The following is a 27,800-nucleotide window of genomic DNA, read 5'->3' on the forward strand; positions in this document are numbered from 1 at the left end:
AATATTGCTGAGGGGACTTTTAACGCACCTAAAAAATTAAAAATAAAATTTTACCCAAAAAAATAAAGGGTGACTTATCCGACCAGTCGGCTCTACCAATGAAGTGTCCCTTATTTTTCCCCTCCCCAGGAAGTTGGCAAACCCAACCCATGCCCAACTGCAGATAGTTTCTCACACACACAGGAAGCATTAATGAATATTTTAAATTGTTGAAAATACAAAATGAAAACAGCTAGCTTGACACAACCTCTGTGCCAGTAAGAACACAAGGCTCAGGAAGGTCATGCATGCATGGAGGAGAGGAACACTAGTAGCCCATCGATGGGTATTACCTTCACCCCTAATATTGCGAACCAGTACAGAACACCCACACTCAAACGTTTACATAATTCATAATGGCTCGAACATTTAGTTTAAAGCCTTTTAAGGCCTGGATTTTGACAAAATCCATTTACTTTCAGACATCAAAAATGGCTAACTTGGCCCATTTTCTACTTGCATCATTTCCCAAATGTTAAATGTAATAATAATGGCTGCTGTAGTCATGAAGTGTTATCTAAAAATTCAGAGAAGTCTTTTCACGTCTTTATTTTACAATATGAAATGTTAAAAGTATTGACAAACATTCAAAACAAAACGAACATCGTGAGACAACAGACTGTACAACAAGTCAAATCAGGCCTTCTGGACGTTGCCGATGAGCTCATCGCAGAGTTTGGTCAGCTCCTCTGCCTCCTTGACCTAAGACATTCAACAAAAGTGCATTAACTGCAGTGTTCTCCAAAATGTCCATTTTTACTTGGCGTTTAATGTTACTATTAGAGATGTCCCAGTCACAAAATTTTGTTCCCTGACATTGAAGATCTGCCGATACAGTCCCCGATCAGATACCTCGGCAACGCATTTCATTTTAATTTTCTAAAAGCATGCGCTAGTATTTCTGAAATGTTGATATTTCGTTGAAATATTGCTCATTTGAAGCACAGAAAAAAAACATCCGCAGGCTTATTCCCCCTCCATTTGATTTTTTTATGACTTGTCAAGCTCGCCTCTTCCCTAAAAGCCGCGATCAAGCTAGGCGCTAATGCACAACTCATCGCTAACGTGCGCCCAGTCTCCCTCGCTCTTTGCTGACGTAATTGCTGCTTGAATTCCGATTTGGGAGACTTGACAGTCCTGATAGCCGCCACGTTCTGGAAGATTTAGGCTCAAATCAGATTTTAACCACATATACGCAAGTGACCCAGATTGGATTTGAAATGGTCCACTTTTATGCGATCTGTCCTGTTCAGACCGTCAAGTTAATGCGTCACTTGTGTCGCAAAAACACGAAAAAAATCGGATTTGTGCATTAGGACCTGCGGTATGAATCTAACCTTAGTGTCACCACATTATCCACTCCAATCAAAGTATTTAAAGTGACATCAAACACTGCTGTAGTAAGCGCTGGGGCGACTGAAACATCAGCAGTTCAGTTCACTAGTTAAAACGTTTAGTCGCGACTATCGTATGGCTTAGCTGTTAGACGACACTGCACTCATGAGTCGCGACTACTGCACACGTTTCAAAATCGGCGAATATACACATAGGCAGAGGCAATTTTAGGTTGAACATAAAGCATAAAAACTATAACACCCCTGCAGACATTTTCCCTCTTGCATAACTGACAGCTAACAGGACATCCACCTAGCTCCGACAAGTTTACTTCCGGTGTAGCAGTTTCCGAGCTATGTTGCATATATATATATATATTTTTTTAAAAATCGTACCGTATATAGGTGTCAATTTTTCAATTGATATTTTGGCCCAAAAATACAGGCGCAACCTATAGCCGTCGTCGCTCTGACCATTCCCCAATTTAGACAGTCACAGAACCTTACTACGTATGCTAACTATATAAGTTACGCCCAAAATAATGTACAAAAGTATGGAATGTTTCATACCAAGTAAAATACATGCACTATATATATATATATATATATTTTATTATTTTTTTAAAACTACAAACAAGGGGTGTGACCTATTCGCAAGTATACTGTAATTTTAGTTTCTTTGGGCAATAATGTACCTTTCAATCATTTTCTTGTATTGAATAAAGTGCTGCAACAATCGATTCATTCGAGTAATTTGCTTAGAAAAAAGATTTGTATTCAATTTTGCTGCTTCGAGTATTCGTTTTATTAAAGTGGTGTAATGTTTGTTTTGAAAGTTTTTGCATTGAGTTTTATTGATTTGGGTGGATACACTGCCCAATAGTGACAGTGAATATGACAGAACTCGTTTCACATGGCTGAATCCAGCTGCCCTGTTAAGACCAACATAAGCTAAGCTTTTGTTTGAACTAATGTTTTTTAATGCATCCGTTATTTAGTTTATTAGGTACATTTAGCAGTTTTTTGTGGTAATATGTGTTTGAACCATTTGTTAAGAGCATTGTAAAAGAAGTTATCATTTTATAGCTTTTAAGCTAGTGGACTTTTGCTATGCAAATTAGCCAATTTTGTTGCACTTAGATTTTTTTTTTATACCGTTTGAGGCTCAGCTCATGTATTTAAAATTTTTATGTTCCTTATCCGATTACTTGAACCAACTAGTTCATCGATTAATCGACTAATAAAATCATCAATAGCTGCAGCCCTAATTGAATAGAATAAATTCAAATACATACTGTATAAATATATTTTTTTTTTAACTTCATTTCAATCCTTTGAAAAATGATGCGTTCTGCCCGGTTTCTATCAATTGATATGGAGTAATTAAAGGGTATTAAAACACTAAGGGGCTCTGAGATATCAATAGAACCGTTATGTGGCAAGATGACAAATATTAAGTAAAAAAAAAAAAAAAAAATATCTCATTCATGAGCAATTACCGAAAATTCATCGAAAATTACGAACATTTCTGAAAGTATTCTGGTATCAGCTGAATGGGGCGGAGACGTCATAACAAGGAAACGAAAGGTCGAGGCAGGTGCAATCGGTGTTTATCGATGAGAGAGTTGCGTTTGTGTTTTCTCGCCCCCCCCCCCCCCCCCCAAAATAAAAAAACCCGCTAAAATGGTTCAAACCTGTCATGCTATGTGGTCTACAAATAGCCATTTGTCGCAATGTAGTACCCATGAGTTCCCGAACGCAAGAAAAAGAGCTGGACTATGCAGACAATGAGTAAAGTTAGTCCGTGCTAAGAGGGCTAATTTTGCAGACCCAGCCTCCGGCACGGTTTTGTGTGGAGCGCATTTTACACCTGAAAGTAGGAGTGGGAACCTCAAGGCACCTCACGATACGATTCGCGATACAAGGCTCACGATAACGATTATCTCACGATATCACGATACAGCAAATATCGATACATTGGTCAGAAATTTGATAAATGATTTTCTATGATACAAATGTTGAAACGAAAAAAAATATATATATTTCAAAATAGAAAAAATACTGTTTAAGTAATTTATTAAACAGTGACACCTTTTCACTGCAACACTGCGGTGAAATATAAATCTACTGATAATTGTGTACCTGAACATATAGAGGAAACAAACCACAACCACTGATATTTCTTGGAGAAATCATGATGAATGGCACCCTTAATTTCTTAAGTTTTAAATCTTTTGAAAATTTTTAACAGTGCTGCAGGTGTCAGTCAGCAGTTGAGCTTGGAGTGGGGCAAGGATAAAATTGGTGGGTCTTTTCTTTGTATATGACCTTTGTTGTCAAAAGCATTGGTTTGAGCACTTCCACCATCTGCTTCAGCATTTGAGATGTCAGACTCAGTCAGTTACATTCTTCCTCACCTTAAAAACAACAAAATAAATAAATAAATAAATAAAGAAATCCTGGTTTTTGTGTGTGTTTGAAGTATTGAGAGAATTAAAAAAATATTAATTGAATGTATAGAAATTAAAAAATCAATAATTACCTATCTTTAATATGTAGGCTACATTAATTATCATGCACGTCACCTTATATATCTTGGAAGCTATTCAAACAGTTTTTATAGCTTATTGTATCAAAATGGCAGTGATAACAGTTTGTGTCGTAAACAGTGTTGTTAATCTTACTGAAAAAAAGTAATTAATTATAGTTACAAATTACTTCTCCCAAAAAGTAATTGCGTTAGTAACTCAATTACCTGAATGTAAGAGTAATTAGTTACTTGGCAAAGTAATTGGTGATAATTACTTTTTTTTTCCCCCCTCAAAAAAAAAAAAAATAAAAAATACATTGGCCACACTATGTGAAGTTTTTTGTGAAGGTTTTTGGTACAATTGGCCCGAGCCCAATTCTTTACCCAAATTTACCCTTTACCCTGAATCAACTGTTAAAAGTTGTTAAAATTGCTCCCATTATTGCATTTGTTCCCTTCTCTCTACTTTCGACATATGAAAGTTTTAAAACTGTTTCATCATTTAAAGATAGATTCAAGTCAAGATCTTGCCGATTTAGAAGTATTTTAGATAAAAAGTTACTTAGGTTCGCTAGGAAGGTTCTCTACAACAGAGCCGTCCTAAAAAGTCTACTGCTTTAAGATGGCGGCTGTCTACTAACGCATTTAGTGCCATGCAGTGTTGTTAATTTTACTTTAAAAAAGTAATTAATTACAGTTACAAATTACTTCTTCCAAAAAGTAATTGCGTTAGTAACTCAGTTACCTGAATGTAAGAGTAATTAGTTAATAGGAAAGTAACTAGTGATATATATTTTTTTTTCCTCAAAAAAAAAAAAATATATATATAAAAAAAACACAGGTCACACAATGTGAAGCTTAAAGGGTTTGGGGGACAATTGGCCCTAGCCCAATTCTTTACCCTCCACTTAACTAGACACAAGGGTATTGCGATAACTAGCTAGTAACCTTTGCTATGTGTGGAAGTCATTTAAAGTTGTGAATCAATCGTTAAAGTTGTTAAAATTTCTCCCGTTATTGCATTAGTTCCCTTCTGTCTACTTTAAACATGTGTAAGTTTTAAAACTGTTTCATCATTTAAAGATAGATTTAAGTTAAGATTTTGCCGATTTAGGAGCATTTTAGATTTTAAAAAATTACTTAGGTTCGCTAGGAAGGATCTCTACATCAGGGCCTTCCTAAGTTCCTGAGAGGTCTACTGCTTTAAGATGGCGGCTGTTTACAAACGCATGTAGTCCTTAAAACATGTTGGCAATGCAGCAGTGTGTCATTTGCATCTAGTTCTATAATATGATATCTACCGTGTCATGTGGGCGTAGTTTGTCGGCTATGGCTGCAGTCACGTATTATTGAAGCCACCTAGCATCGCGGTTGCAACGGCGTCTTCCCCACTCCTGCTCTGCTCTCGTCCCCGTGAGTCCGTTTCTCTCAGACTTTTTTTTATTCAACCAACTTAGTAACGCATAGTAACGCACGCCTTTCCCGCCTCAGTAACGGTAACGGCGTTGCCAAGATGAGAAAAGTAATTAGATTACTCATTACTGAAAAAAATAACGCCGTTAGTAACGCCGTTATATTGTAACGCCGTTATTAACAACACTGGTCGTAAACTAGATGGAAAGTGGTTCTCAAGTAATATCATATAAATCAGTAAATTCATGTAGGCTTATTCGCTATTCATTTTCATCCAGTTTAGGGTCCTGGTTCATTTTTTTATCATTCAACACCAAATGTCATCAAAATAATACATGTAAATTAAAAAATCAATTACTAGTACATTGCAAAACTTTCTTACCTCAAGTGATGCTCCATTGAAACCCGGTGTCTAATTAGTCACCAGCTGCCAGTGAACCTTATTTTATTAGACATTTCTTGCATACAGCAAAGTCCTTGTTCACCTTACTTCCATTATTATTGGTGTAAATTCCAAAGTGTGTCCACATGTGTTATTTTCAGCAATATTTTTCTCACTTTTCCTCCACCGTTCTCACGAAGCTTTTTTAATTTTTTTCAACCCACTTGGGGCCGCTCTCCTTCTCTAGGCGACTTGTGCGCACTTTACCTTCACCGCCACTGTTGAGCGCCCCTAGTGGACCGCCAAAGAATTGCTCAACAAACAGTGAGCAGTTTACAGCATCCATACTGCATTGTATGGCCAATATGTCAAATAAAAGTATCGATACTTGGCGGGAGCATATCGATAACCGATCGGGTTGCAAAATATCGCGATATATCGCTGTATCGAGATATTGTCACACTCTTATCTGAAAGCTATTCGAACGATGGACAAATGACAGGTTTTGCTGATATATTGCTGATGAAAGCAGCCACCATACACGCGCAGCCACCTAAATGTCCCGTGATATCAAGAAAGAGGACAACTGGCTCTGATGAGACCACCCCAGGCTAACCAAAGGAGCGGAGCAGCCAAGCCCGAAATGGCCAGAGTGAGTACTCTTTTATAATAAAAACATATCACGCATTGGATATAGGACTGGACACATGTATAAATTATCGCTCGTAAAATATATAGAACAAATCCTCGAATCCCATTCATATTTGTCTGTTGGCAGAGCGAAAACCTATGATAGCACAATAAATGATAAATATTCTATACATTGCATTATTTTGCGGTCACGGTGTATCAGCTTCACAAAAGAAATGCAAAACAAACCATTCGGTGTTTCCCACACGATGTTGCCGGTGTTTCATCAGTGTGATTGCTCCTCTCAATAATCCTTTCATTAGGCTGCATTGGCTTTCGTTTGGGCTCAAATTGATAACCCAAAACACCAAAGAAAGGTTCATAACTCTCCACGTCACCATTAGAAGAATGTTCGTTACGTCGGATTCGTTGCTGCAACTAGAAACAATTGTCCGCCATCATCGCCGCCATTCAGTACTAAGCACTGGTTTTTTTCCTTGTCACGCACACAATATGCTAGATTTCCGGGATCTCGGGGGCAGGTCCTTTTAGCTTGACAATCGATCCAAATTTCTATCATTTTCTTGGTGTTGCGATGTGTGTGATTACACGAAGTGGCATGATATGAATCTAAAAGGCATGCGTTTATGGATAAATGATGGAATATTAGCATTTCCCCAAGGGTTGTCATACCCTTTAAAGATGTGCCCATTCCAAAGTGTTGTGTGTGTTGTGTGTCCAAACTGTATTCACCTTGTGGTCCAGGGTCTTTTCCAGCGATTGTACCTTCATCTGCTCACGGCGCAACTGGATTTGCAGAGCCGAAATCTCCGCTTTGTTCTTGGTGCGCACCTCAGCTATTTCCTCATTGGCCCTAATGGGGACAACAAGGTCAATATGACCGAATAAAAGGTTGAATTCCAAATAGTGGTGTGTGATCTGGAAAAAAAAAAATCCTCCGTAATGAATGCAATATAATGCATTTTTAAAAATTATTTGCTGAAAAAAAAAACATACGACATACTATGACAGACACCCCACCCCACCCAGGGTCTCCCCAGGCCAAATTACCATATTGAATACCATTTTAAGACCCACTTTACATTAACACTGACAAATAATGGTAAATGGTGTTACACTTATATAGCGCCTTTCCACCTTTAAGGCACTCAATGTAGAGCTGTCCCGACTAGTCGACGTAAATGCGTCGACGAGCACAACAGCCTGTCGATGGTTAATGAAGAGTTAAACAAAATATATGCGTGGAAAGTTTAGAATGGCGGACGCTCGGTGTGCAAGCAGGGATATCGGCAGAAAGCCAAAAAAAGCACACCAGAGTTGCCAAAACATCAATTTATTTCAACGAAACAATGGAGGGTACACAGTTGCATACCAGGCTGCACGTTGGCCATGAATGAACACCTAAAGTGAAGTTACCCAGTTGTAATTTTGGAAGACGACAGGAAGCACCAAGATGGCAGATCGTAAGTCCATCTAACTAACATAATTTTTTTATTCAAGTTGCTAAGCCTGTTGCGATATGGAATAAGTTCATTTATCGCACAAGAAATAAAAATGAGGGCGGTAATTTTCATGGCCTTTTAATTTTTATCGCCTCGTGTGTACGTGCTGGTGGTATACGAGACTCCAGTTCCCTTCACAGATGTTTATTAATAATAATAATAATAATCCATTTTATTTGTAGAGGGCTTTTACCAATGCTCAAAGACTTTACAGTAGGAACAAAAAACTGCAAACAACGTGAACAGAACAAAACAAAGAAAATAATTATAAGTTAAAAGCTAGTTTAAAAAGGTGAGTTTTTAAACAGTTTTTTGAATGTGGAAAGGTCTGAACAGGTACGTGTGGGTTTAGGGAGTGAGTTCCAAAGGGAGATATTGACATCAACACGCTGTAGAATTAAAGTTCAGACATAAAAATATGGAAACGCATGTATATTAAACACTGAACGTTAGCATTGCTACATTGAGGCTAATGAGGGAACCTTCCGGTGAACTTTTCAAAATAAAAGCACATCATGTTCAACATATAAATAACGATTTATGGAGTTAATCTCACATACTTCAGAATTCAGATTCTACACGAAGAATAGCTTTAAAATGAAACCCTTTATGAAAAATTTTGTAATGAATAAGATAATACTATTAGTATACAATAATAAAAATGCTTGATTTTTTTTTTACAATTCTGGAAAGGCGAAGTCCGTGTTCTGAATGTTTCCTTTCTTTTGCACTAGTTACTGCTATCAGCATTTGACCTCATTATTTGTGATTATTCCTATTTACGTGTTTATTTGCATTTCAATAAAGAATTGAAGCGTTCCAAATTTTTTTTGTGAATTAGTAAGAGTCAACAAAAACAATTGCTAGATTAGTATTAAAAAAACACACACATTAGTCGACTAATAGTTTAAAAAAAGTCTGCTGACTTAAAGAGGGAGAAAAATAGTTGTTTGGGACAGCCCTACCTTAAAGCGCTTTATTCTGCATCCTTGGTGAACGACTACACTACCACTGAACCCCGCCATCCTCCATTAAAAGACGAAGGAAAATGAGTGGGTAGCACAGGTTGTTCCGCTTTGTAGTTAGGTTTTGGTGTCCTCAAAAATCGAAACATTTAAAAGACTGAAGTTTATGCATGTTCCAAATAAAAGTAAAATCCAGATATTTAAGAACTTCCAAAATCTTATTTAAGACCTTTTGTGAGATTTTAGGAGAATTTGAGACATTTTAAGGCCTTCAATTCAAATTGGATTTCAGACATTTTTAGACCCCGCAGATACCCTGCCCTCCCTCACTTTTTTCATTCGCCACATGGATAAAACAAGTGCATACATGCAGAGAATGCACCCCCAGCACCCCCAAAACTCAAATGCTTTGGGAAAGTTATCATTTCTAAATAAAAATGAACAAACGATTCTTATAGCACTTGTTGCATTTGGTTTTTAATAGTAACAAGCACATTCATATCACATTTCCTTCAACAAATTGCTATAAAATCGATCATTTCTTTAATTACTATTGCAGTTGCTTTATTGCTCGCCAGTTATTTGTTTTAATGACCTGTTATTTCTTAGTTACAATTATGGAGGTGAATGTCAGCATACTGTTTGCATTTGCAAACAATGTAATGCATATTGTTCACTGGCGGTGTTTAAACGGTCCAAGTCATCACAGACTGATGTACTTAGAGCTGTTACAAATCATTTTTGAATCAGTTGTCGGTCTGTTTAAGATCTACTAGGCATCTTTATTTGGAAATATCTAGAGGTCAATTTAAAGCATAGCTGATGTGCTAAACTGACCAGTAAGTGCATGAGGACTGCAGTGTTGTACTTTTGCTTTCTGCCCAACATATCAAGAAAATTTTGACCGATCGCATGTACTTACTGGTTGATTTTCTCTTCAGCGTGAGCTTTGAGGGTCTGGTAGCGATTCTCCTCCTTTTTGATTCTCACCAGATAGTCCTGAGCACAAGCTTTCAGGGTCTCCTCATTCTGAGGGGGGAGGGAGAGAATTCATCACACACCATCCAGTCTATTCATAGCGTCATCCAAGGGAGGCAGAGCTCGAGACCTTTTTGTAACCCTCGACGACCTCCTTGTACTTTTCCAACCGTCTGAAAAGATCAGAGAAGGACCTCTCAATGTCGTTGAGGTCCCTGGAGACTTGCTCCTTCTCCATCAGGACGTTGTCTAGCTTGGCCTGGAATGCCTCACGTTCCTTTTCTTGATCCGCTGAATAAAAGACGCATAATGTTGTACGTTATCTATAGCTCTCAGCTTTTTTCTTTATTACTCACCTGTCATTTTTGCAATGATGAGCTCAAATTCTGCAACTATTTTCCTGTTGGTAGAGGACAAACGTCAGGACTGTATATGAACAGTGATATTACATAGTGCTTTTTCATCCCGGTACCTCATTTCTTGACCATCGCCTTGTAACTGGTTGTATTTTGATCTAATGAGCTCTTCTTTTTCCTTTGCCTGTAGAATGACATCAAACCATTTATGACACTGACAAGTTACCGTAAACCTGCAATGACACGGGGCCTCCACAAAAGTGGCACAGAAAGCCTCATCACTTTAAATGTCATACCTCAGCTTGTACTTTGGCGATGGCGTCGTCCATGTCTTTCTGACTGTACTTGAGCACATCAATGATGTCCTCCGTGCTTGTGGGCTGCGAGAAGGTCAGGACAAGGCTCTCGAGCGGTTGGGGAGTCTGCTGTGAAACATCAATGCAAAACGTGGCTATTCTGAAAGTGTTTTCATGCCATTGAGTAGAATTACACCTAAAAAGGATGGTTCGTGGATAGTACATCCTCACAGTATTCACAATCACAAATCCTCTGTAGGAACTAACAGAAATGTCAAACCCTTTGGTCCTTGGGCCACATTCATAGCAATTACATCTCATGTGGGCCGGACCAGTTTTTAGGCTAAAAAGTTGACTCACTGACAGTACTATACATCAAATCCATTTCTACTGTGAGGAGGCCGAATGAATGTTCATTCAACCAATGAGTGCCCTCATAAATGACTAAAACATTTAAAATATCAACAACAACAAAAAAATAAATAAATAAAAGATTTTTTTTGCGTTTTCAGACATCTGGTGGGTCTTAAAAGTTTTTCACTTTGTCGCGTTGCAGCCACCCCCCTCCACACGCGGTTTGGCGTTTACCATTTAACAAAGGTTTATTTTTGTTTTGAAAACAGACCTAATAAAAATGACAAGACAGGATTCAACAACCGACAAAGACTAATGCTAGTGAAATGATTCATAGCGCTAGCACGCAAACTCCTTATTTCTCCATTTGCCCCGTGGATCTGCATCAATCTCGTGATTGACCGCAAGTGCCCTCTGCTGACAGATTTCGGTAATAATGACGGAAGACTTAAAAGCAGTTTCACACTAGCGGCGGCCTGGTGTGAAAAGAGAGCGCGGTAGGGCAGTCCCGATCACATATTTTTGCACCCGAGTGATTGAGAATCTGCTAAAATAGTCCCAATCCGATACCCAAAAACACGTTTTAAACATGTTACTGTCCCACAAATTATTTTGAAACAACAATAACTTAGAAAAATACTTATTAAATGCTTCATTAGTGAGTCCACTCAGGCTGCTGAAAACACACACACACACACAATGAGTTGCCACAGCACACTACTGCTAGTGTTAAACAATTCAACGATGACATTTGACACATGCGCCATCTTTCAGGTCAGCGCTCCAGGATTCTCTGGCAAGAGCAAAGCTTCAACGCCCGTCACTCATTGTTAACTTTGACAAGCAAACCACCAGGAGGGAGAGTGGGAGGCTGTACGCACATGGAGCAGAGAAACAAATATATTTTTTAAATTAAAAACTGGATCCTTTTCACTCGATTCCAATCCTCTGAAAACTGTCAATCGGCCTGGTTTCCAATCACGTGATCGTGTTGACAGCGATGAGCCCTCTTGGATTTCCAACTTACGTTCTCACTTTTCATTTTACGGTATCAATCCATGGAAGAAACATTTATTCATCATAATGAAACGAGCAAGGTATACAGCAGCCTTTAAAAGAAAAGTCACATCGGTTTTGTTTTCTGTTAGATTCTGGTAAGTTGGAGAAGTTGTCAAATCATATTATTACCGTAAATATTGTCAGTTTATGGTAATGTTTTGAACTACCAATATGCTATGCTTGTGCTGTGTTTCACCAGTCGGTTTTTATTACTGTAAATATTGTCAGTTTATGGTAATGTTTTGAACTACCAATATGCTATGCTTGTGCTGTGTTTCACCAGTCGGTTAAATTACATTTCTGTATCTGTACATGAGCTCTGTTTTCTTGTATTCTTCTATTTATTGGCGCGTTATAAACAGGTACAATAATTTTCCCTTGATTTTACAAGTGAATTTGGCGTGCGCATTATAAACGGGTGCGCCTTATATTTGGGAAATTACGGTAGATTGAAATACCGGAGATTGGCTTCAAACAGTATAAAAAAATAAAATTGCTTCCTTGCATAGCAAAAGTCCGTTAGCTTAAATGCAAACTTTTTTTTCCCCTAACAAAGCTCTGATCATGTGATCTCTTGCGTTTTGTGCATTCGCGTCTAGAGTCAGCGGGTGTCCGGACCACATGAGAGGTGTATGCAGTGGGCATCGCAGGCGGTCCGCATTGGAGCTGAGCGCACACCCGAGATAGTGGGATTTCGGGGTATGACAAATGTAAACTAAAATGACCAGATTCTAAAGTTGCCATATAAATTAAGGTGCAAATGCTTGCTAGCGTTTGGCTAAAACGTCTCTTGGGTGTTCAATTTGACCTCAAATGCTTCGTGACATATTACAAGCAATTTGAGTGTTTGTTTTTGGCACACATTTTTTTTTAACAATGCAATGAATATGATTGCACGTCACTAGTTGAGACTTACAGGAGCGGCGGTAGAGCACTCAGCCATTGGTCGACTTTCACATCTGAAATGGAAAGAAATGCGTTAAAATTACAAACACTGCAATAGTTGACATCCAGAATGCACATTCATACCGTGATCGAAAAGAAGTAGGGCGAGGTGCTTGAACATGGAGTGGAATAACAGGGCCTCCTCCACATTTCTTCGGGCTCTCTTTCAGCAGGGGGTCAAATTTAAGATACAGTGACTGTTTGCGCAGTGCAGACTCCTTGAACTTGTTACAAAAAAAAAAGAAAAAAAAAAAAGAAAACAATTCAACACTTGAAATGTCTACTAAGGCTAACTGAAAAATTGTAAAAAATCACTCACGCCGCTTGAGCCAAATTGTTCCAGGTAGTCGATTTGGCCCTCAAAGGTGTTGGCCATGACTATGAAATTATTAAAATCATTCAGAAATAAGTTGGGGAAAAATGACAGCTTGAACTCATGTTTCAAAATTCATGCAAAAACAAAATATAGAAAAATGTACCATGACTTACATTCGGTTCCAGGCATGAACATTTCAGTGGAATCGGACAAACTGGTCTGTTGTGGTTCAGCCAAATTAGTCGCAGGCTTTTCCGTGTTGGGACGTAAATCCCGGTCGTTGTTACAAGAGGTCTCAACTTTCTGTCAGTAAAAACATAAAAATAAAATACTATCTTTTCATATTTGTGGCCAGTGTAAACCATGGCGCCTTGCAGTGGATAGTGGAAAAAACTGCAAGTAACAAAACCCATACAGGTAAACATATATGCAAACAAACCAGGCTAAAATTTAGCTCATTTCAGCAATTAACACGTTCAAACAGTTGCAATAAATCACTTCAATATTACCCCGTGATACCAATTACCGCTCTCCCTTCAACCCAGGGGTCTCCAAACTATTCCACTCCAACAAAACAAGACCATACCTTTTCATCAATCTGGTGGTTTACAAGTGTAATCAATTGATTGCAGTCAGATGCTGTTTGTTTTAGCAGAATGATCATTGGTTAAAATGTGTGCGCCATCATTTTGAACAAAAACCAGGACCCACTCAGCGAAATTGCCCACCCCAATCAGACGCAAATTTATAGAAAAATGTCATTTGTTTGTGCTGAAAATTTTAAGTTTGTGCCATCGTTTTTGAGATATTAACAATTCATTTATAGGCAGGGGTGCACACAATTTTTTTGCCAAGGTTCTCAGAGGAGGACCTGGAGATGTGACTTGGTCCTCATTGAGCTTGAGAGCCGACCCGCCTGATGCGATAAATTTATGACAAGCTTTACTTAGAGCCAATTAACTTTAATTAATTATATTAACAATTAATGCTTGATTAACATCAATTGGCACAACAAAATTGCCATTACTTTGAAGTGAAATGTAAAGAAATAAAAAGCACCAATTCAAAATAAAGGGCATTATGCGGCTCCCACATTAACTCCAAGCCTTTTTAAAAGTGGGATGTCCTCCTCATAAGACCTCATTGAACGCGCATGTTTAGCTTTGTAAAATGCGAGCAAAAACACGTTTGTCAGCGCATGTCGCTGTTCATTACCTTTATTCCGCCGCCACTTGTCCATAGGGCGAGTGGGGTCCTGTTTGACATCGATAGTTTGCGTAATTGCCACATGCTTTCTGTTTTTTTCGTGCTTTTCAAAGTTTGGATGGCTGAAATTCTTTGACCCTACATAAAATGCGCTGCTCTTATCGGCGACATTGGGATTCTCACGGCACATTTTGTACCGCATTTCCGTGCGAACATCATTTGCTTCTAGCCATGGTATCTCTTGTAGCCACTTTTCAGCAAAAGTCCTTTTTTTCGGTAGCTCCGGTGACGTCTCTGTCGTCTGTCTGTCTTTTGACGGGGGTGGGGGAACACGGAAGTAATTACTCAGTGTGGCCTGCCTCTTCGACATTTTGAGAAGTTATTTTCTCGTGTCCGCCGCAAATACAGTGGTCAGCCATCGGTACGCAAAAGTGTATGGAAGCCATTGAGGGCCAGCGCGTTTGTCTACGTCCAGTACGCATGCGGACCACTTATGTGCACCCCTGTTTATAGGTCAATCTGAGGCCAACCAGCCCCCCATTTGGACTACAAATGGTGTCAATCGTTTGTGCTGTAAAATCTTTTGTTTGTGCTTTCATTCGAGATATTAATTACGAGTGATTATGTTACGCAGCCCCCCCCCCATTTATTGCAAAATGGAGCCCTTCGTTCATAATGCTATCGTTTTATAGATATTGAAATATGAATTTCGAGTGACATCAATCGCAGCACCTCCGTCGTGGCTGACGAAGCGTACAAACTCAACAACAGAGGGGTGTCCCAACAACTAGCGCAAACGTACCACAAACAAATGGCACCCCTTCGGGTCCATTTTGCAGTTAATTAGCATGGGGACGGGGGCTGCTTGAGATGTTAATTTCAAGTGATGACATGACTGCCCGTCTCCAGAGTTGTAGAACCAATGCCAAGTGAAAGGGTAATAATCGGAAAATAATGATATAAAATAAATCAATTTTAAAAAAACAAAACAAAACATTGAATTATATGCAAGTGTATTTTTCAGCCTTTCGGTTGCCAAAGGTTTCCAATATTCAGTTTCGGTCAAGAATTTTGCTTTCGGTGAGTCCCTAGTTATACACACACTGTAGAAAAGAGTACACCGTTTAATTAATTATACCCACCTGGACGCCACACACTGCACAAGCACACACCAAAAAAATGAGTTATCCAACTTTTTAGATTCTAAAAAGTACAGTGGTACCTCGACATACGATCCTTTTGACATCGGACGTAAAATTTGATCATACGACGATTTATGACTGTCAAAATTTCATGGTTTTCCCGCAAGACTGACGCACGATGGATTTTCTTGTGAAAGAAACCGACATGGGTTCCTACAAAGTTATTGCAGGTGATCAAAAAAAGTGATGCTTACCATTGAAATCAAGAAGTACCATGATAGAAAATTATGAGTTGTGTGCGTGAGTGAACTGGCTCAACAACGCGGCTCACCTCCCCGTAACATTCTCGTCACACTTCTATTGCCATAGTTGTGCGCCCACGGTTGTTGTGGTATTATGGTAAAAAGGAAACAAAAGTGATGAGTACACATGTGATGAGAAGCACACTGAATAAAGAAGTGTTGTTCCACTCAAGTCTCGGCCTTAAATGTAATGTGATGTTTTAGAAGACACATTAAGAGAGATTGGTATGTGCTAAGAAATGAAGCAGCACAAGAGAAGCTACTCACAGAAAGTCAATAAATATTAAAGAAAGCCTTTGAAATTAGTGTGGCAATAGAAATGGCTTCAAAGGAGGCTCAACAACTGAACATTGAGTGGAATACACCAAGTTGCAAGTACCCACAGCAATGTTACTGGTCCCCGTTTTAGGTGCGATAAAACGGGGCACCTATCCTCTACCTGCGGGTGCAAAGAAATGAACTGTCGTAATTGTGGAAAAAAGGGTCATGTTAAGCGTGCCTGTCGGAATTTAAAAAAAAAAAAAAAAAAAAAAAAAAAAGTCAAAGCAGCAGAGTGATCATACCTCTACTTCTGAAGATTACAGTGAAGTGCACACCGTGCATGGAAAGAGTGGGGATGGAAACTCAGATTGTTAATGGGTCAGAACAAAGTTAGAGGGTCACCCAGTCAAATGCAAATCAAAATCAAATAGACACTGGGTCAAAAGGCATCGCTTGTGTCTTACAGAGTCAATAAACAGTGTATGAGACACCTTCCATTAAGATCAATACACACTGCATTCAAAGTGTACACTGGACACAAAGTGCAGATGAAAAGAATTGGGGGGGGGTTGCCAAACACCACGAAGGAGAAGCCGCATGAAGACTAGCTCCGATATGAGCAAATCAAATGAAGTGCCTAATTTAGCTTAGCACAAAAACTTCACATACATAACAAAGTAAAAGAATAAACAAAGCGAAATGATATCAAACCCTCTGCTAAAACGTGCAAACTCAGATTTCGTTTTATCAAGGGTTTCCAACCATGTGTAGTGCAGAGGAGGTGTGTAGCGTCTCTCCACCTTAAGGATTCTTTTCCAACTAAAAGTAAGTTCTTTTTGCCTGCTGCTTCCGGCAAGTCACCACTAGGGGAAGTTACAATAGTTACATCTTGTGGCCAGATGAACAATATATAAGTTTAGAAAGAAATCAAAGTACTGGTAGTCAACTTAAGATCAAGGGATAGAACACTCCCCGCCTGACATCTGCAAGATGTCAGCCTTTAACTAACTTGTAGAAATACCAATTAAAACGATGCAATTCAACAAATGCCTGCAGCATAAGACACTCTAAAACATAGGCAAAAGAATGTAAATGTTTTCTCTGTGAGCTTTTGAAAAATAAACATCTTTGTGAAAGTGCACTCCTGTGGAAAGAAACTTGATATTCAAGTTCAAAGACTGATATTTATATCATAGCAGTGTAATTATACCAGAAATGTGTCAAAACCAAACAATCCTGGTGTAATTGTCTAATTCAAACAAGACAGAAATGGAACCTCCGAAAGGTATCGGAACGGGTTTCTACAAGTTTAAAATTTGAAATGACTGTTGAATGTCTTCCTGTACGTGACAGGCGTCCACCTGCTATAGATTAGATTTACAAGTAATAAGTAAGATGGGAAAAGCAGGAGGTTCTTTTGTGTTTATTTCTGGGACATGTTAAGTAAGGGGGGAGGAGATGTAACATTTATGTCACACTGCTTTTGCCATAGTTGTGTGCGCCCCCCCGTTGTTGTGATATTACATTATAAAGAAACCAAAGTGATGAGTCGTGTGCACATGTGATGAGAAGCACACTGAATAAAGAAGTGTTGTTCCACTCAAGTCTCGGCCTTAAATGTACCTAGATTGAGAAGTACATAACATACTCAACCCCCGCCAACAACAGAAAATGAAAAAGTAAAAACTTCCCATTCTTCTGCACTTCTCTCTCTCGTCACAGGGTGCGTTCAGGAATAGCATGCAAAACAAGTGCCACATTGGAACCCAGTTTGTTACCTTATAGTATTATTACCTGTAGCATGTTATTACTACTATTTGCATTTATAATTCATTTGTTTTGCCATGTGTAATTGCACCTGCAGTATTTATGAAGGATTTAGCGTAGGTTTTTGGGCTGTGGAACGAATTAATCGAATTATAATGTATTCTTATGAGAAAATCCCGCTCGACACACAACCATTAATGACTTACAAACTAGGCCCTGGAACGAATTTGTATGTAGAGGTACCACTGTACAAGGCTTTGGTGCACTCACATCTGCAGCATCGCCAGCCGCCAACTTATCCACGTGGTCTTCCTGCAGCTTCGCGTCGGGCAAACACTTCTTGGGCGGGGATTTCCCTTTGACCTCACCACCATGAAAGTCCAACTCCAGTATAACTGAGTGTTCCTCAGTCGACAGCTCCGAATCTGCCACTTCAGCACAAGATAAAGGATTCACGGTGGCAGTGGGCTTCAAAGCAGACTGAAAAGGCACATCTTCATCTGCAGGCTTTATATGGGCCTCACTTTCCAACTTTTTCCTCGCTAGAACAGGGGAATTCTGGATTTTGGAACCCCCGGTTTTAAACGGATCCATTGTGTCAATGTTGTCCAAATCAAAGTTGTAAGAGCCTTTCAAAGGCAGGATGGCGTCTTCATCAAAACCATCAGGTTTCTTTTCATGGCCAAACTCATCGGGCGTGTCGCTGCGAGACTCTTGTTCTACGGTCAGAGGTTTCATCGTGATCACACTGCTGTCCGTGGAGCTGACTTCAACAGAGACGTTGTTGAGAGAGTTCTCCACAGAACGGGTGTAGGGAAGAGTCTCATCCAGTGCAGAATCGGACTTGTTGGTGGGCTCCTCAAATGTGCTATCCGGCCCATTGAAAGGAGAAGGGTTTTGAACCACAGGTGAAAGGACAGTTTTAGTCGAACTCTGGAAAGGGTTCACGCTGTCCAGGTTGTCAAAGTCGAACAGATAACTTCCTTTGCTTTGTATTGGCATGTAGTCATCGGGGTAGGCAGATGGCTCTGTGGCAAAATAGCAAAATCTATTGTCACGAGATTAAAATTTACACGATATTGATCCTCAAAATGAATTTAAAAAAAAACAAGTACCATTTTTGATCCTACATGAATTAAAAAAAAATTGAACGTCAACTTTTTTCAGTGTTTCTTCAGTGGTGGTCATGATCTTTTTTTCCCAAAAATAAAAACTTCAAAACTATCAGAACCTGACCTGAAATCAAGAAGTGACGCAGAAATGCCCTAAAAAGCAACAACAAATTATCTAAAATGTACATAAAGTAGTACCCTGAAAGGCCTGAATGCCCCAAAATGCGCAATAGCGCAACTGAGCCTGAAAGAGGAAGTGACCTGTAAGTACCCCAAAACTAACAAGGAAGTGGCCCAAAATTAACTCATTGCCTGCCAATCCAATTCATATAAAACTAGGAAGACTGGATAGCCTCCATAACCATTATAATCAAGAATAGTGCAAAATCAAAAGTACCCCATGTCAACAAATTTCTGGTGACCAGATTGCAAAACACTTTTTTAAAGTATCGATACTTTTGCAATCAAATACCGTATCTGGATACATTTGAAAACCCTAAAATGGAGCATACAGTATATGGGGGGGCGGGGGGGGGGGGGGGGGGGGGGGGGTTCATAATGATTTTCAACGTGTATAGTTTGGAATTCAACTAAAAACTTTCTCAAAGGAAAAAAAGAAGCCTAAAAAATGATCAAGCACAACATCATTTCTATTGCTGCATCAAAAGGAGTACAAACTAGGGATGCCCTACTCCTGATTGCATATTTTTTCTCCGATTTTGAGAATCTGCTGATACAGAGTCACGATCTGATATTGGGGGATTTTTTTTTTTTTTAATTTCAACAAAAGTTCCAAACATGTTACAGTACTTCCTCTTTAACTTTTTCCGGGAGTTTTGCAGAGTATAAAACATAATTTTGTATCTTTTGGCAATGCCTTTGTATTTCTGGATCATTTTATTACTTTTTAGCCCTTAAAAGAAAAAAAAAAAAAAATGAATTAACCCTGAACAATATTGGTAAAAACTTTGCAATATATAATGCCACGCCACAGCTCCACACTTTTTGCATCGTTGCACTGGTGCCCCTAACTTTTTCTTAAGGTGCGCCAGCACAAAGTGTAGGCGCACCCACATTTTTCATTGCATCACAATTAACGCCACACTTTTTATTACTGTCCAAAACATTCAATTAACATAATTCATTCATTTATTTTCTGAACCGCTCATCTTCACAGGGAGCCTTCTTGAACTTCCCATAACTAAACAGGTAAGAAAAAAAAAATGCTTATGTTTATTAAATGCTTCATTGAGAAAGCCCATTCAAATTTACTCACGCTTTGACGCTCACGCTGCTGAGAACAGCCTCTAACTTACACTATGAATGAGTTGTTACAGCACACTTAATGATGATTAACACATTTGTCCCTTTGATAGCAGAGCTACCAAGACGACTCTGGCCAGACCAAAGCTACAAACCTGTCAATCATCGTGAACTTTAAGTACCAAACACTAGCCGCACTGGTGACCAAGTAAGTCATACTTCATAGCAGGAGGGAGATCGGCCTTTTTGAGCATGAAGCAGAAAAATAAATACAGTGATCTCTTGCCACTTCGCGCCCTCAGTGCATCGCAGATTTTTTTTAATTAACAAAAAAAAAAAAAAAAAATACAGATGAGCTGTCCCGAGCTGATTAGGTAGTCTCACTCTCCCTCCTGCTGCTCTTTGTTGGTCAGGGAGTGCACCGGAGTTGCTCACTAAACTTAAGGATGTTTGATCTTGCCACAGATGCTCGGAAGTCGAAGCTTTAAAGCGCTGCATGCGTAAATCATCGTTTAACTTAACAGTTGCTGTGCCAACTCATTGTGAGTGACCAGCGGACTGAACGGATTTGAGTGGACTAACTCAATGAAGCATTTAATAAGGAACCCTTTAACACCGAACGTGTCGGTGGCGACGTGTTTACGCATATCTTTGAAGCCTTGTCACACTGTAATTACCTCACGCACGTGCCGCTGGTTGCTCTCATTTGAAAGTGCGGAAGCTTATGTCCACACCAGTTTTTATTTGTAGTCAATCGCCAAGTAAAACAGGAGATAAATGACATTTGAGTTTTACTGCACTCAAAAATAAGCATTAAAACGCTGCATGGACATGTGTTTATCTCCATATTTCCATCATTTCTTGTCCTTTTTTAAAACCGAAAGCAGCACAAAAGACTACATATCCCAAAAGCCGTTGCGAGGTCAAGAAGGACGAACCTAATGTGAACATTTTTAATAAATTGCCGAGCGAGGCGCCACCTAAGGAAAGTGAGGCATGCAAAGCGAGCACCGGCCAGTTGGATTGAGCGAGCGACTTTGAAACGTGCGGAATGTATCGAAAATGCATTAGCTTGCGCTGAATTTAGTTATTTCATTAACTCAAGGAAGAGGATTAGACGTTTTTGTCGTCGTTTTCCTCGGATGAGTCGGCGTCTGGGCTAAGTAGAAGTGCCAGCGCGCAAACGGCGGAAGAGTGGGCAGCGCGACGTGTGTGACATAGCTCAGTGTCCTGTTCAAGAGGAAACTTTATTGAGTTGACTGAAAAAATTGAACTGAACTACTAGTCATTATTTTTTAAAATACTTTTTTTTCAAGGTTATATTTGATTTTTTCCCCCTTCATTATGAATCTTTTGAATTTGTATATAGATGTGTGTGTGTGTGTTCGAGAAACTTGATTGCATGTATATACTTTTGATAAAGTGATGGGTACAATACCCAACCTCACAAAGAGATATCCTCAAAACCCTTTTATTCATTTATTTTTTTTATTAGGGCTGTCAAAATTATCGCGTTAACGGGCAGTAATTAATTTTTTTCAGTTAATCACGTTAAAATATTTGATGCAATTAACGCACATGCCCCGCTCAAACAGATTAAAGAGGGGTTTTAATATAACATTTCTATAACTTGTACTAACATTTTTTTTTTAAGAACTACAAGTCTTTCTACTCATTGATTGCTTTAACAGAATGTTAATGCCATCTTGTTAATTTGTTATAATAGACAAATACAGTACTTATATACTGCATGCTGAATGTATACATCCGTCTTGTGTCTTATCTTTCCATTCCAACAATAATTTAGAGAAATATGGCATATTTTATAGATGGTTTGGATTGCGATTAATTACAATTAATTAATTTTTAAGCTGTGATTAACTCAATTAAAAATTTTACCGTAATTTCCCGAATATAAGGCGCACCCGTGTATAATGCGCACCCCAAATTTACTTGTAAAATCTAGGGAAAATTATTGTACCCGTTTATAACACGCACCCTAACTTTAGCACCAATAAATAGAAGAATACAAGAAAACAGAGCTTGTGTACAGATACAGAGCTGTCATTTTACTGACTGGTGAAACACAGCTCAAGCATAGCACATTGGTAGTTCAAAACATTAACGTGAACTGACAATATTTACGGTAATAATATGATTTGACAACTTCTCCAACTTACCAGAATCTAGGAGAAAACAAAACAGATGTGACTTTTCTTATAAAGGCTGCTGTATAACTTGCTCGTTTCCTCATGATGAATAAATGTTTCTTCCATGGATTGATACGGTAAAATGAAAGTGAGATTGTAAGTCGGAAATCCGTGAGAGCTCATAGCTGTCAGCACGACAGTAACAAAAGGAACTATTGTTATTTGGGTTTGAGTTTCCCGAGGGACCGATATAGTTGACGGACACAGGAAGTGTGTGTCCTTACATTTGTTATGGTCCGAATTGCGGAGCTGCAATAAACGTCGACTCAAATGAGTTCAAGAAACTAAATTCTGTGCTTTATGAAGAGTGAAAAAAAGCAGAATTTAACACAGACGAAATCATTCGGCCGATTAGAGTGAAGTATTACCGAAACAAAACGGTGATGTCACGTACCGTAATGGTCGGCAACGGGTGGCCGCATACGTTTCTTCAACACAACGTGGCCGTGTCAATGAAAAAAAAAATCGGTTTATATATATATGTAATACATATATATTTCTGTCTCCATCCATGTACCCGTTTATAATGCGCACCATGAGTTTACCAGTTGATTTTGGGGGAAAAAAGTGCGCGTTATATTCGGGAAATTACGGTAATCGTTTGACAGCCCTTATATATAATACACACACACACACACACACACACACACACATTTTATATTCTCACCATTTTGCACTGTATTTAACCTGTTTTGACCATTGTATGTGTAAAGGCTAAAACCGCCTATGACCATACCTGCTGTTTGTGTTGAATTGTCAAACAAAACTATTCAGTCTTATCTTTTTCTATTGAATGTTTATGCTAACAAGATGAATAAATATTATCAAGCTTCAAAACAGTTGGTCAAGCATGTTTGGTTGTCAATGGGACATCAACATGACAAATTTTGAAAACAAATTTTGGGATTTTTTTTTTTTTTTTTGGTCTTTTTGGGTCCAAAATGTTGATTATAATTGGTCAGTGCAGAAAACAACAGATTGGACATTGAGGTTATGGTGTCCTGAAAAAAGGGACCCAACCTGGCCATTGTAACTTTTTTTTTTTTTTTTTTTTTTTGAATATAAAGGCAACATCAAAGCCATGCAAATTCAGCCAATATAGGCTTAGGTGTTAAAGGGTCAAAAGTTATCGTAATTATTACATTTATAGTGTTTAAAAATGGAGCGATCCGCCCGGTCTCCGATCAAGTGATCGGACCGGGACATCCCTAGTACAAACCCAGCGATAAAGCACTACCTTGTGTTGGGTGATCTGGTAGATTCGATGTCTCTGGTGGCAGAGTCCTACAAAGAAAACAAATTAAGTTTCCACAGTTCATTATTCTATAGCATAGTACAGTTGGCGGTTGAAGATACATCGTCAAGTCAGAATTCAAGGACTCCACAGGTTTCGTGTCCTCGTCCACGCTTGTCATTTTCACTAAATTTGTAGGAGAAACGATCCTTTTAGTGATCGGGTCTCTTCTCGGAGTTTGAAAACAAACCTAAAGAACAAACAAATGTTTAGTAATGCGGAAACTTTACGAGAGGCGATCGCAGTTACGGTATGTACCTTCACACCCTTTGGCACAGGCTTGCTCGGGAGGTTTTCCGTCTGACGTAAGATGGATGGCCTCCCGGTTGGCTGCTCCAGATCAAAAATGTCAGTTGCGGTGTTGCGCTTTCCTCCTCTGGGGCTGAAGCCGCGATTCTCATCGTTCACTTCAGAGCTCATTCTGCGTACGGAGGCAATCGACTCCAAGCCTTCGAAAACACACTAAGGGGAGGAGGTCTTTGGTAAGGCTGCACACAGTTGATAAGAAACATTTGAAAGTTGGTATCAAAATGCGAATGTGTGATAGTGAGAAGGTGAACGCTCCAAGCCTGTCGCAATATGCAATAAGTCAATTAATCGCGTGGTAAATAAAAAAATGAGGTCTGTAATTTGCCCGGCTGCGATTTATCGCCTAATGCATACATTTGTTCGTTTGATGACTGTAGAATTAAAGTTCAAACATACAAAATAAGGAAACTCATCTAGGGCTGTCCCAAACGACTAATTTCCTCCCGATTAGTCAGCCGACTATTTTTACGATTAGTCGACTAATCTAATAATTTTTTTTTTTAACTAATGTAATAATGAAATTTTTGTTAAAGCTTATTAATTCACAAAAAACATTTTGGAACACCTAAATTCTTTATTAACGTATAAATAAATAACATAAATATCAATAATAAATCACAAACAATGAGGTCAAATGCTGCTGGCATTAAATGGTGCAAAAAAATGTAAACGGAAACACTGTGACTTCACCTTTTTAACATGAGTCAAAACAATTCTTACTCTTTTAGCGGTATGTCATTGTCTATATTGTTCTAAATGTCAAAATGAATTGTAATGTCCCGGGCAATCATTTTCAGAATACTTTGTGTGAGTTCAGATGCTCTTTCTGGTGTGCATTCCGCATTTTTTGGGGAGGGGGAAAAACTGTTCAACTTTTGTTTGTTTTAACCTGAAGATAACGCAGAGGGCACACTGAAATATTACCACAATTATTTTGAATGAAAGGCACACATACCCACAGTAACAAAAATTAAGTATATAGTAATAATTTTATAGTATACTACTATATGTAAAACTTTATATTAAATAACTAACATCAGTGCAGTCATGGATTACAGTAAGCAGGCCAGTGGTGTTTCCATATATATTTATTATGTATACAGAGGATATATGTATATATTTTCCCTAAGTGGGAGCTTCCATGATCCTAATAAATTTAATAATAACTAAAAAAAAGTATATACAATTATATTAATTATTTTATTAAATAAAATGCGCGTTGATACGATGCACATATAGGCAACTTCCATTTAGAGAGTTGTATGGACTTACAATCCGCTAGCTTGTAGTTTCTTGTTGTCTTGGAAAATTAGACTTGGGTGACGGCGCTTCAAGTGTTCGTTTATAGCAGACGTGCTACCGTGGTATGAGAGTTCAGCTTAGCAAAGAGTACACACAGTGGCACCCTCCATATTTTCCTTGAAATAATTCCAGGCTCTGGTTATTCTGGTCGGCTTTTTTGGCTTTATGCCGCTTTCACGTGTAACCATCTCTGCCCTTTTTGGAAATTGGCGGTGTTTTCAACTCCTCACCGGCGATTCACTTGGCTTGTTGTCGTCGGTTCGTCTGGGTTCGTCCGATTTCCTCCTCGGGAAGGCGGCGGCGTGCATAAAAAACACCGAGAGGTGGCGGATGGCTCTTAAAGGATACTTTTATTGATCAAATCAAAAAAGTGGGGGATGAAGCCACTCAACTCGGCGCTACCCGGCCCGTGCACTTTTCCAACTCGCCGATCTTGCTCTCTCTCTCGCTCACTCACCCACTTTCTTCCTCTTTGCTCAATCTGACAACGCCGGTCACAGTGAAATAACAGCGGCCCCCTTGGGGGTGCCAGTAACAACCGCTTGTATCGCGAGCACCTGCCATTCTAAACTTTATCCGCATGTAATTTTTTAAAAACCCGTCGTTACCCGTCGACGGTTTATTTTGCCCGTCGACGCATTTACGTCATCGACGACGTCGACAACGTCGACTAGTCGGGACAGCTCTAAACTCATCTATATTAAAATATTGTAAAACGTTAACATTGCTACATTGAGGCTAATGGAGAAAAATGTACTAACCACCTTAGCCTGCTATAAAACATTGGCACTTGTCTCTCAAATGCACACTTGTGGTTAAAAGGTGTCACTTCAAACATGAAAACTTTCTAGTTTACAGCATTTGCAAACGATGCTGGGAAAAAAAAATAATCTGACACCACATGCACTATGGCAGGGAAGTACGGTAAGCATATGAACTTAACCGTTAACAATATCAAAGAAGACCAAACAATATGTTGTCTTGCCTTCTTTGTCGTGCATTATGGATTAGAATAACGTTATTTAAAATTATATATATATATGACAGGACATTCAACAGTTATGAAATCTGCATGCATAAAGTTATGAACACTAGATTTTCCTTCCCAATTTAAAAAAACAAAAACAAAGTAAGAAACTATTATAATAATATGCTAGATCTTAGTTTTAAATTTATCTTTTTTTTTAATGAAATTGATTTATTATTTATGATGCGGTATTGAGGTGAAAATATCAAATCTTTTGATGAACAACAGTCATGAATTCACGACTCCAAAATCAGTTCAAAAACATACATACATCTTTCAACTACAATGAACAAAATGTCAGATTTTTATGACAAGGATAGCTTCATGAGAATCACCCAGTATTTGTCCAAATCACATAATTTACATAAAATAAAATAAAAATCATGCGGCCAGGGTGTGTAAAAGTTGTATACATTTTGCCAAAACATACCAATTCATTTCGAACGGCCAAAACAAAATTTGACACCAAAATCAATAGAACGTGTTTTAAGCGTTTACCTACCAAAGCAAAGCGACCATTGCAATTTCTCCAGAAATTGTTTTTTTTTGTTTTGTTTTATAAAGAATTCTAGAAGAAAGGCTTATCTTAAGAATCAGGGTCGAAAACACAAAACTGAAAAGACTTTCCTGTGCACATAATCACCGAGTATACAGTGTATATCATTTTCCCAATTAAAAAAAAAAAAAAAAAAAAAGTCTTTGAAATAATAAATTTGCGTTAGCGGCCACCATATGGCCAATGTTATTGATGATACACGCGAAGCGCCCCAAGAAATAAGTCACGTGACAACTCGCCAGTTGAAGCCTCATCGACGAAACAAAAACGTCAATTGCTCTTTATTGATAAGTAAATAATAGCCTTTGTCATGGTGGACAAACTTGTGCACCAAGGCCATTGCAATGTATTGTAGCCAGCCCACTCTATAACGCACGGAACGGCCGAGTTGACTGTTGTGTTCAAATATCAACTGTAGATATATTTTAAACCTCGTTAGCCGTTACGTTCACTTTTCCATAGATTCTAGAACACGACTGCGGACCGTCTGAGTATTCCCGTCCCGATAAACGAATCCACCAAATAGCAAAGCGCCAAGTACTCGATCGATAAAGTAACCAGTAAATCTGTTTCAACAAAAATAATCACATGCAAGTTCGAAACATACCTCAAATTCACCCAAGAGGGCAACTGCAGAGTGGAAAAGGATGGACCGAAGTTGTTTCAAAATTACCTCGCGCTCGCGTAACTGGTGAGAGACGACAGTTTGGAATATAAAGGCCTCGGAATGGACCAGTAAATTGTTAGGATTCAAAATGAGCCAATTACATGTAACTCGGAAGTGACGTCAGCCAATCAGCATTGACAACTTCCGGAAATGGAATCACAATGCCTATGCTGTTCAGTAATCGGTATTCACGCCGGAGGATATAAATTTCAAATAATCACAAGACCAAATGAGATGGCAAATTTTATGTTTTGATTTTCAT

General features: G+C 38.7%; 1 protein-coding gene across 3 annotated transcripts; it reads right to left on the minus strand.

Moving 5' to 3' along the window:
- Positions 1-565: 565 nt before the first annotated feature.
- Positions 566-27,645, minus strand: LOC130930989 (transforming acidic coiled-coil-containing protein 3-like). Of its 3 annotated transcripts, none has more exons than XM_057859398.1 (16): positions 27,479-27,645; positions 23,936-24,165; positions 23,740-23,867; positions 23,621-23,667; positions 18,069-18,826; positions 13,294-13,423; positions 13,124-13,182; positions 12,889-13,028; positions 12,776-12,818; positions 10,447-10,575; positions 10,267-10,334; positions 10,151-10,194; positions 9,925-10,085; positions 9,739-9,845; positions 7,082-7,202; positions 566-741 (listed from the first exon to the last, which is right to left on the minus strand). In XM_057859398.1, the coding sequence occupies exons 2-16, from the start codon at positions 24,095-24,097 to the stop codon at positions 676-678; spliced, it is 2,163 nt and encodes a 720-aa protein (XP_057715381.1). In that variant the 5' UTR covers positions 24,098-24,165; positions 27,479-27,645; the 3' UTR covers positions 566-675. The 3 variants fall into 3 exon arrangements, with proteins under 3 accessions (XP_057715381.1, XP_057715382.1, XP_057715380.1); XM_057859399.1 differs by having other exon boundaries at positions 10,447-10,572; positions 23,936-24,139; positions 27,479-27,642; XM_057859397.1 differs by having other exon boundaries at positions 567-741; positions 23,936-24,139; positions 27,479-27,642.
- Positions 27,646-27,800: the final 155 nt, after the last annotated feature.

Source organism: Corythoichthys intestinalis, chromosome 15, assembly GCF_030265065.1.
Source record: "Corythoichthys intestinalis isolate RoL2023-P3 chromosome 15, ASM3026506v1, whole genome shotgun sequence".
Classification (NCBI taxonomy): Eukaryota; Metazoa; Chordata; class Actinopteri; order Syngnathiformes; family Syngnathidae; genus Corythoichthys; species Corythoichthys intestinalis.

Coding starts and splice junctions, on each gene's coding strand:
- LOC130930989 (XM_057859398.1), bottom strand. CDS start 24,097: ATGAGCTCTGAAGTGAACGATGAGAATCGCGGCTTCAGCCCCAGAGGA. Junction 23,668..23,739: donor TTGAATTCTGACTTGACGAT/GTATCTTCAACC, acceptor TTTTCTTTGTAG/GACTCTGCCACCAGAGACAT. Junction 10,086..10,150: donor CATCATTGCAAAAATGACAG/GTGAGTAATAAA, acceptor TCTTTTATTCAG/CGGATCAAGAAAAGGAACGT.